General features: G+C 36.8%; 1 protein-coding gene and 1 pseudogene across 1 annotated transcript; both read right to left on the bottom strand.

The window, feature by feature from the left end:
- Positions 1 to 211: 211 nt before the first annotated feature.
- Positions 212 to 1,120, bottom strand: LOC105995370 (olfactory receptor 10AG1-like). Its single transcript, XM_013029073.1, has one exon. It carries the CDS (start codon positions 1,118 to 1,120, stop codon positions 212 to 214), a length of 909 nt encoding a protein of 302 aa, XP_012884527.1.
- A 6,122-nt stretch (positions 1,121 to 7,242) lies between these two features.
- On the bottom strand, positions 7,243 to 10,693 carry LOC105995369 (annotated as a pseudogene).
- Between the last annotated feature and the right edge of the window lie 880 nt (positions 10,694 to 11,573).

Raw genomic sequence — 11,573 nt, 5'->3', positions numbered from 1 at the left:
CCACTTACCTACCTATATCTTTATAATTGAGTTAATGATCTGATATCACAGAAATCTTTAAATCCTGAAAAAGTGCAGTTGGGCCACAGTGTAGACTGTTAGCTTAATACTATAGAATTTTTAAAGCATAAAGGGAAAAAATCACTTTTATTCCTTTTGAGTACATGCCAAACCTGAAAGGCTCATATGTCTGAGTTTTCCAGTGTTCACATCATTTCAATAACTTTGTTCTTAGTTTTTTGAGTGCCATCATGATATCCTTGTTCCTCATAGTATATATGATGGGATTCAAAGTAGGGATAAAAACAGTGTAGAAAAGAGACAACAATTTCCCTGTTCCTTTAGACTGACTTGTTTTGGGTTGTAAATACGTGATACTAGCTGATCCATAGAACAGGATTACCACTATCAAATGAGATGAGCAAGTTGAGAAGGCTTTAGACCTCCCTTTGGCTGAAGACAATTTCAGAATGTTGGAGATGATTTTGCCATAGGAGACAATGATCAACAGAAAAGGAACCATGATAAACACAACAGTGGCTACATAGTCTTCTATTTCATTCAAAAATGTGTCACTGCAAGCAAGCTTGAGTACTTGAGGGAAGTCACAGATGAAGTGATTGATCCTGTTGGGCCCACAAAAGGACAAAGAGAAAACATGGTAGGTTTCTCCAATCACAAATGGAATTGTACTGATCCAGGCGGCAGCCACCAGCTGCAGGCAGACCTTGTGGTTCATGACGGAAATATAGTTCAGAGGGAGACAGATGGCCACGTAGCGGTCATAGGCCATTGCTGTCAGCAGGAGGCATTCTGTGCCCCCAAAAATAAGGATAAAACACATCTGTGCTGCACAAGCAAACAAAGAAATATTTCCTTTCTTGGTACAAAGGTCCATGAGCATTCTTGGGATAGTGACTGTTACATAGCAGATTTCCAGGAAGGAAAAATTATTAAGGAAAAAATACATAGGTGTCTGAAGATTAGGGTCAAGTTTGGTTATTATGATTATAATGCTGTTGCATACAAGGATAGTCACATATATAAGTAAAAATAGTCCAAAAAGAAACCACTGAAAATGGGGGCTGTCAGAAAAGCCCATGAGAACAAATTCCAGCATTGAAGAGCTATTGGATTTTTTTGTTCTAATTTTTTCTCCATCTGTTGATACGGTAAATTCAAGAGAGTTAGTTAGTTGACTTTAGAATTAAGTTCTCTCATATTTTCCGGTATGGGTGCATGAATGTACCTACCTGCTCTCATAAATTAATCACATTATTAACTTACTCAGTTCCTGAGATTTAAAACTTCTGAAATGGACATTACTGCTATTAAAATCAATTAAATTCAAGAAATAAGTTATTTGGATAATCTTGATGAAAATGAAACGAAGAATTTTGAGAAATTAGTTATTTTTGCAAGGATGATAGTGATGATATAGTATCTTAATTTGTCATCATTCTTAGAATTATGTTACATAGATTTGTTTGCTTTCTCTGGGTTATTATTCTCTGCATTCATAATAATATTATATCTTCCTTGAGTCTACAAATATCCCTTAACTTTTTTATCTCTTATCCCAAATCAGTCATTCCTCTAACAATCCAAAGAACCCATTTTCCTAAATCAATTTTTATTACTGTGAAAATTAGTACCTTTATTAATACTGTTTTAATATCATTACTTCTCCCCCCACTGAGAGAAAATATGAAAAACATTTAATCTCAGAATGCTGTATGCTATCCAATATTTGAAAAATGTTAACAAAGCTTTAGCATACTGGGAGAGAATTAGGGAATAGAAGACACTGTCTGAAAGAAAATGTACACATTAGCTGAGTCATGTAATTTTAATCCTTGTGTAAATCACCTCCATAACAATAAAATAACTTAATTAAAAATAAATAAACATATCCAATTCCTCAGTTATTTTTCCATATTTCCTTTTCTTTCCATGTAAAATTCACCATCAAATTCCCTTCATGCCAAATGTAATTCCTTCTTCTAATTGCCCTTCAAGTTGTTACCTTTTTTTTTTTTTTTTGCCAGTAATGGGACCTGCACTCTGTCCCTCAGATCTTCAGCTCAAGACTAGTGCTCTACCACTTGAGCCACTGTGCCACTTCCAGCTTTTTCTGCTTATGTGGTGCCGTGGAATCGAACGCAGGGCCTCATGTATGCAAGGCAAGCACTCTACTCTAAGCCACCTTCCCAGCCCAAGTTGTAACCTTTTAAAATCCCTCTTAGATGAAAGCCAACACTGATTTACTTCAGTAATCCAATTGGGCAGATAAACAAAATGCTCTAAAACATTAGTATCATATAATTCAAAGCCGTCAGTACTGCTTCCTGCTACAGGTCCTTACGCTTCTTTACTAGCTTTCACATCATATGCATTTTCTAACCTGCTCTTATCTACTGTAACTCTAAAACTATTAGCCCAATCAGTTCATGAATTTGACTTCTGTTGTTAAATAAAATGGCTCAGATGTGATTTTCTATTTCCATTAGTATTGCTTTTCAAGTTTATGCTAAAATATTTTGCTGTTAATGTCATTATTATTATTATTTGACATATATCTGAAGAGCTAAAGTAACTCCATTTTAAGATCAAGCCCCCTGAGCTATGCTGCCCTCTGAGTAACCTCCAAAGAGAACTGTGCTGCCAAAGAGAAAAATAGTTCTCAGAAAAACCGCAGGTTGCCACCAACCCTGCCCGCCCTTAAGGAACAGAACAGTTGCCCAGGTGTTCCAGCAGAAAAAGGGAAATGCGATCAGGGTGGACTTAAACCCCCTGAACTTGTGAACTTGCTTGTGTGGAAACCCCCTAAACTTGTTTATTTGATCCTATAAAAGCTGTTCTAATTTTATGCTCCGGTCCTCTTAGCGTCACCGGTTACAGAGTGCGCGGAGGACCAAGCTGGAACTTGCAATAAACGACTCTTTGCTGTTTGCATTGATTGTGGTCTCTGGTGGTCTAAGAGGGGGCGTCTGAAAATCGGGTACTTCAATATCTACTGCTGTGTAACTTTACATGATGAAACCTAAGTTATAATTTATGCATTGTATAAAGAACTTAAGGTAAAGAACACCTAGTTTCATAATGTTGTCTTTTATTAATTCAAAAGTATCCTCATACACTTTAAGTAGCACTTTTAAAACCTACCTTGATAAATTTTCATGATGAAGTCTAAATAACTATAAACAATCTTAACCATATAAAATTTTAATGCTATTATGGTAGGAAGTCACACTAATTCCACTTTATATGGTTGCTTCAAGCATCAATGCTTGTAAGGAGAATTCATCCCATGGACCCTGGGGATCATTTACTCATGTGTCAAATTAATTTCTTCAGAATTATGTTGGCAATCATTCAAATTCATTTCTAAAAACTACAGTTTTCAGGCCCTCATTTGTACACAGTTCTCACTGTGTGGCAACCAAGTATCGTTGAATTATCTATTATTTCTAGCCATTGTATTTTATCCCTTAATTTTGATGTGGATATCCTGCCCTAGCTTATTTTTCTTTAATATGCATAAATCAGATACATGTTGATAGACACCTGCATTTCATACTTGATTTCTTTGACATTTAATATAATGAAACTCTTTTCATAGTTTATGAGCATTATTCAAAACATCAAATTATTTATTGTTCAGTGCAGAGAACATTGAGGGTAACAGTGGAAGCTAAATTAACATTGATTACATTGCCAAATCTGTATTTGTATAGTATATGAACATTTATTTTAAGTAATAATACTAAGTATTTCTACAACAGCTGGACACTGGAGGCTCATGCCTATAATTCTAGCTATTCAGGGGGCTGGGATCTTAGGATCACAGTTCAAAGCCAGCCTTGCTAGAAAGTCAATGACAATTTAATATCCAAAAAACAACTTGAAATAAAGCCATAAGTAGTGCTCAGCTGTAGAGAGCTATACTTGAGCAAAAAGTAGCTCAGGGACATACACACACAAAGTGTATCAAAATTGCATCAGTTTGAAACATCAAAAATGTTTATGTAGATATTGACTACTAAAGGAAGCACAGTAGGATTTTTTATTTAAGCTGTTGATATTAAATGACAACTTAGATATTAATTTCTTTTAATATTTTTATTCAGAGAATGAAGGATACATGGATAAAAAGTTCTTATAAGAGGAAGTACTATTAATACAGGGTATTAGAAAAATATGTATTAGTTTTGATCTTATTGAAAGTCTCAATCTATAAAAAATATACACGGAAATTGAGATTCATAATAGTAAATACTTTACACAGAAGTACCCCTGTTTTTGCTAAGCCAAATAAAAAGCAATAGCCAAATTTCCTAATAATACACTGGAAATAGTTTGGTTCTAAGCATATCTTTCCAAATCAAAGTGATCATATAAAGTTGTTATGATTTCAAAAGAAAAGGCATCTGAATGTTCATGTCCAAAAGGCTTTACTTTACCAAAAGGCTTACTGTATTAGTGGATACATTCATTGATGGACATATAATTTGATAAGATTACAAAGTACACCAGCGACATGGATAAAGTGGCTCACTGCGGGAGAGAGGAAGAACAATTGTCCTGCAATGGAACACCTTGTCTCCAGGCCTTTCTCGTTGCTTCTTTTTGCCAGCAAGTGAACAGTTTGTAGGAGCATATAATACCATCACAATATTTTCCCACAATATCCACAAACTCACAACCAAATTCCAACAAAAACTGGCTTCCTGAAACACACCTGCATTCCTTTCTTCTAGAGATTTTTCCAGAGGTGAGAGTCACAGTCAGAAGATGGCCATCTTATATTTTGTTGGCTGTGCAGCTCAATCATTTTCCTCAGTATCTGAACACTGTCCCATTCTCCAGTTTTAGCCTGCATCTAACAAGAAAAGAATATTTCCTCTCCTATAGAAAACAACCCCAAACAACAGGGTTGTGAATCCTGTTAAGAGACCAAAGGAGGATACTCTTAGGAGAAAACACAACAGTGCAATGTCTAAGTGGCTTTTCACATTTATATAAAACAGAACTGCCCAGGTATGGAAACAAGAGATCTCTTTTCTTTTCTTTTTTATTTTTTCTTATTTTTTGATGATTCTTCTTTTTCTTATGTATGAGGCATTCAAGTGTACATCTCTGGAAAGGTTGAGAAGAAGGGTGGAAATGTGCAGCAGTGGAGCTCACTGGACAATGATGAAAGTCAACTATAGAATCCATGGGTGGAGACAGAAGGGAGGGACTAGGAGAGAATGAGGGAACAGAAGATACCATATGAAAGGAAAGGTACCATTACCTGACTTGCATAATTTATTCCCTCTTTATGTCATCTCTAAAATAACAATGAAGTGTTAATTTTTTAAACAAATGAAAGCAATGTATCCACCACAAAGCCCAAAATCATGGTAAATTTCATAAGTATTTATCGTCTGTGCACTGCCTACAACCAAAACACACACACGTGCATGCGCGCGCATGCACGCATGCATGCGCGTGTGCACACACACACACACACACTTGCACACAAACCAGGACCGGTCATCTATTTCTTTTAGTCAAGATAAGCTGCATTTTCTATATCTTGACATAAATATAGCATATACTTGAGTGATCTGTGTCTTGTTCTAGCTTTTATACTAAGCCTATTTTAAGATTAGCAAATTGCTAGAAATACCAAATTGGGTATTTTTTAATGAGATATGTGCAAACTCAGATTATATGCAGTCATTATTAAAGAAGCTTAATTCTATTATCAGGAATAAAAATTAGTATATATAAAGTGCAATGTTCTTGCTTTTCCATCAATGGATCTTTTCTTCTTTTGTTTTATCGTGCCAGTACTGGAGCTTGTGCTCACTCGTGGCTTTCTGGCTTATGGCAAGGCCTCTAACACTTCAGACAGAAGTTGGGTGTTTTTGTTAGTTAATGAGAGATGGAACCTCATTGACTTTTTCTAGCCAGGCTGTCATCAGACTGCGATCTTCCAGATCTCAATCTCGGGAATAGATGGAATAACAGACATGAGTGTCTGCCAATAACCTCTCATTTGATGCCTCTTGAAATCCAGCACTCTCAAGTGCACACACCTAGTTCTCTTTCTTGTAGTAAGTATAGATTTTAATCCACTGTGAGTTTTCATTTATAGATCATGGGAAAATTTCTGCATATTCCTTCAAGATTTCTCTTCATTAGTTTTAATAAACAAGCATGCATAATAACACACACACACACACACATACACACATACACACACAAAGAACAAACAAACTGACTAAAGGATGGGTGCTACACCATAGGGAGAAATCCAAATGTGCAGCTACTAGGAACAACAAACAGTGTAACAAAATAAATATCAGGAAGTTCAGAGAACAGAGGATGAAAGAGGGGGTACACAATGGAAGGAGAAAGCATGAGCAAATGCAGTCATTAAATTCAATGTACACTATATAAAAATTGAGCTATATAACTTGAGATTAGGGATGAGATGGGGAAGGAAGGGAAGAGAACAATGGAAGGGGTGATATGGGTCATGATGCACTGCACTCATAATCTGACTTTTGGAATTGAAACTCCTTCATACAACTACTAAATAATTGTGTGTGTGTACGCACACGTGTGCATGAGCATTGGTCCTGGAGCACAAACTCATGGGCTAGGTGCTAGCCTCAAGTTTTTTTGTTCAATGCTAGTGATCTACCACTTGAGCCGCAGTTCTACTTCCAGATTTTTCATTGGACATAAGAGTCTCATTGACTTTCTTGGACTGGCTTTGAACTGTGTTCATCAGATTTTAGCTTCCCGAGTAGTGAAGCTAAGAGGCACAAACCACTGAAGCCTAGTTATAAATATGCTTGTCCTACACAGCAGTGTCATGATTGCTAGAAATATCTTGTGACATTCAAGTCTTCTAATGTTACACATTTCCTGTTTAATCTAGTATAAAATTTTCCCAACTGACAAGGATATCATATGGTAAAATCTTCCTTCTTTGATTAGCTTTCCTTCTTTATTTTTCTGGGTTCTTCCAGAAATCTTCTGAATTAAATCACATGGCTTAGCTCTATAAAGTTTTGCATCATTGTGTTTTAGTTTTCCTTTCATATATTTGAAGGCAACTGCAATTAATGAAGGCTCTTCACACTGCTTACATCCACTGGTTTTCTCTCCGATATACATCTTTCATGCAACTGAAGGTTACTGCAAGAAATAAGGACTTTCATAAATTATATCTGTAGTTTTTTTTTAACCAGTGTGCTTTCTTTCATGTCTCTTAAGGTGAATTAAGTAAATGAAGGCTTTCCCACACTGCCAGCATCCATAAGGTTTCTCTCCAGTGTGAGTTCGTTCTTGTCTCTTCAGTTGATTGAACAAGTGAAGGCTTTTGCACATTGCTTACACCCGTAAGGTTTTTCCCCAGTGTGACTTCTTTCATGTATTTGAAGGTGACTGGAAGACCTGTATGCTTTCCCGCATTGTTTACATCCATGGCGTTTCTCCCCAGTGTGAGTTCTTATATGTGCTTGAAGGTGACTGGAAGAAATGAAGGCTTTGTCACACAGCTTACACACATAGGGTTTCTCTCCAGTGTGAGTTCTCTCATGCCTTTGCAGGTCACCTGAGTTATTGAAGGCTTTGTCACACAGCTTACACCTGTAGGACTTCTCACCAGTGTGAGTTCTCTCATGCCTTTGGAGGTAACTGCAAAATGTGAAAGCTTTGCTGCACAGCTTACAGACATAAGGTTTCTCCCCAGTGTGAGTCTTTCATGCATCTGAAGGTAACTGGAAGTATTGAAGGATTTCCCACATTGCTTGCACCCGTAAGGTTTTCTCTCCAGTGTGAATTTTTTCATGTATTTGAAGGTAACTGGAACTATTGAAGGATTTCCCACATTGCTTGCATCCAAAGGGCTTGTTTCCAGTGTGATTTCTTTCATGTCTTTTGAGGTAACTGGACGAAGCAAAAGATTTCCCACACTGCTTACACCCAAATGGTTTCTCTCCTGTGTGAGTTCTTGTGTGTATTTTTAGGTGACAGGTAGATGTAAAAGCCTTGCTGCATTGTTTACATTCATAGGGGTTCTCTCCAGTGTGAGTTTTCTCATGTATTTGAAGGTATCTGGAAGAAGTGACGTCTTGCTCACATTGCTTACATTTGAAGGGCCTTTCTCCTGTGTGACTTCTTTCATGTATCTGAAAGTACCTAGTGGATGCAAAAGCCTTCCCACATTGCTTACATCTATCAGGTTTCTCCCCAGTGTGAGTTCTTTCATGGATCTTAAGTTTAGTGAAAGAAGTGAAGGCTTTCCCACAGTGCTGACATCCAGTGACTTTCCATCCAGTGTGAATTCGTTCATGTATTTGCAGGCTTTTGTATAGAGTGAAGGCTTTGCCACAGTGCTGGCATACATACTGTTTCTTTCCATGGTGGGTTTCATGTTCTTGGAGGTTATGAGAAGTACTGGGTTGAGGACATTGCTTAGATTCTTGAGGATTCTCTCCAGCATGAATCCTTTGATGTTTTTGAAAGAAACGACAACAACTAAAAGTTTGCCCACATTGCTTACATCCATAGGATTTCTGGACTTTTTGACTCCTCTTATGACTCTGAAGTTTGCTAAAACTGAAGGATTTCCCCAACTGCTTATATCTATCGTGTTTCCCTCCAGTGTCAAATCTCTCATGAGCTTGTAGACTACCACACGTAGTAAAGGCTTCCTCACAACACTCACATTCAAGGTGTTTGTCTTCATTGTGATTTTGTTTATGGGTGTGAAAGAAAGTCTAAAAGCTTCTCTGTATTGTTTACACCATAATGGATTCACTTCCTTGTGAGTACCTTCATGTTTTTGAGTGTCATTGCACATCCTGGAAGCTTTCCCACACCAATTATATTCATGATGTTTAACTTCAGGGCTCTTATAATTCCGATCAGAACCCATCAACACAGTTTTGGTGATGCTGTTGAATGCATCAGCACATGGTTGAGTCTCTCCAATTTCTTTCTCTTCGTGTCTCTCAAAGCAACAAGAATAAAGGAAAAGCTGATAGCATTGCTTATGAGTAAGTGGGTTTTCTCGATATTCCTGTTTCTTATGGGTTGTGTGACCAATGTGACCTTTGAGGGCCTCATTGATGGGAACTTCTATACAACTTGTGCATGATGTTTCTCCAAGAAGAGGTTTAATATTCACAATATGGTCTGGAGGTTGACAGAGAAATTCTGTACAATAAATACTTTGTTTAGGTTCACAGAGTTTCTTTAGTTTTTCAGTTCTGTAAAATAGGAAGAGTGAATTATGACTGTTTGAACTGTAAATTATCTATCATGTTTTAGTTTTAAATCTTATAATATTAAACAGGCCTTTATTTATGGATTAAAGTTTCTGCATCAGGATTTGAGGAAAGTCATTACCTAAACATAGATATTTGTAAGTTTTTGATCAACGTTATTTCCATGTTAAGCATTTACCTATCTCTAATCATGCAGTGCTACTGCTAGAACCATTTATAGAATGAGAAGCTAAGGACCAAAGGCATGTTGGATTTATAGTCTTTGAGTATACCTATGAGATATGTTATAATGTGTCTCATGAGGTCAATATAAAATTCTTTTTCACTTCATACACACTTGGAACCCAAAATCTGAAGAAATTTGATAAAATATTACAATGTATTTCCTGTAGTATCTTGGTGCCTTTCTATTCCCAATATTGGCATATTTCAGACTTTGAATTTTCTAATTCTGAATGGTCAACATAAATGTAGATTTAAAGAAAAATTTCTGAGGCTAAACCAATTTCCAGCTATGTTTATATCATTTGTTGGATTTTTAAATGTGCTATTATTCCATAGTACCTAAATGAAGTGCTTTATCTTCTTGGTATAATATGTTGTTGTTGTTTTTCTTTTAGTACCAGGTCTTGAATTTAGTACCAGGTCTTTTCTTTTAGTACTAGGGCCACATGCTCACTTGGCTGGTGCTCTAGCACTGAAGCCATGACTCTAGCCATTTTTGTGCTGATTTTGGAATAGGAATGTCACAGACATTTCTGTTGCAGTTAACCTTGAACTTTGACCCTCTGAATTTAAGCCATCAAGTAGCTAGGATTACAGGTGTGAGTCAATAGTGGCTACCTTACCGTATTTTCTTCTTGAGATTTTTGTAGTCATCTTTAATATCCACTCCTTCCCTTGTTATTCCTATAATAGAGACACAGGGAAATCAATGTCTTATTTGGAATTATTTTAAAAACTTAGATCAAATTATATTCATGGCATGATGTATTATGCCTAGAATTTTCAACTAATAAAAATTCCATTATCATCATCCAAATAGTGCAAAAGCACTGATTATGAAGAATCAGTAGTTCAAAAGTATTGAAGGAAATGATGCAAACCATGTTTACCTATAGAAATTAGGTTCCTGAAAGTTTCTAACATCACATCTCTGTAAAGTTTCTTTTCAGAATGATCCATCAAAGCCCATTCTTCCACAGTGAAGTTTATGGCCACATCCTCAAAGGTCACAGGCTCCTAAAACATGTACATACATTTCCAAAGAGAATGGTGAACATTACTGCACAAGATAAATGGATTCAATGCAAACATACATGAGGATGAGTTCTCCCAGTATTCATGACCACCAAACTATTCTTGAGCTAAATTTTCAGGTTCTTCAATACCAATTCTTTTTTTTGGGTCCGGACATGGGGCCTGAACTCTGGGCCTGAGCACTGTACCTCAGCTCTTCAGCTCAAGGCTAGCGCTCTACCACTCGAGCCACAATGCCACTTCCGGCTTTTTTCTTTTTGTTTATGTGAGGCTAAGGAATCGAACCTAGGGCCTCAGGCATGCAAGGCAAGCGCTCTACCACTGAGCCACCTTCCCAGCCTCAAAAATTGATTTTTGACAGATCAAGCATCACACAATGGTGGTCAGAACCACACATTTCTAATAAATGAGGAAGCAACAAATTCATATCTAGTTGGAAACATGCATAATACTCCCTTCTTTGCTATTGAAATAGATGCAAAAAACTATATCACTATGTTGCTAAATGTTCATAGGAATAGCAGTGGGCTATATAGCCAGTTCTAAGTCATATGCCAAGACCTGGTCTCACAATAGCCACAAAGAGTATAAAATGTTGAAAGTCACCATCAATTCACCTTTAGATCTCAGAATGAATTTTCTTCTCAATGGAGTCAAAGATGAGCAACAAAGCGAAAACTCTGCACTGGACTCAGCATAAAGCATCAGTATAGAGTGTGTTAATGAGCAAGCAAGAAAAATTGACAAGACATCTCTACTTAAGATACAAACCATGTACAAATGATGAGTTATGACCCTGATGCATAAAACATCCAACTGACAGAGAGGTTCAAAGTCACAAGATAAGAGCAGAGTTGGTTAAGAATGGAGGATCATGAACACAACTTCCACTGGCATTCCTGTACCTTCAACCCTATATCAATCTGCAATCCAGTTATTTATCCTAATATTCAGTGGCTGCATTGTGGATTTGTACCTGAGTTTTATTTTAAAAAAAACCAAAAAGTCATCTTGAAAAAG

Source organism: Dipodomys ordii, unplaced genomic scaffold (assembly GCF_000151885.1).
Source record: "Dipodomys ordii isolate 6190 unplaced genomic scaffold, Dord_2.0 Scaffold117, whole genome shotgun sequence".
Taxonomy (NCBI): domain Eukaryota; kingdom Metazoa; phylum Chordata; class Mammalia; order Rodentia; family Heteromyidae; genus Dipodomys; species Dipodomys ordii.
The sequence above is the reverse complement of the archived record's forward strand: the minus strand, read 5'-3'. Positions and strand labels throughout refer to the sequence as shown.

Excerpts from the sequence above, each read along its gene's own strand:
- LOC105995370 (XM_013029073.1), bottom strand. The coding sequence starts at position 1,120 with ATGCTGGAATTTGTTCTCATGGGCTTTTCTGACAGCCCCCATTTTCAG.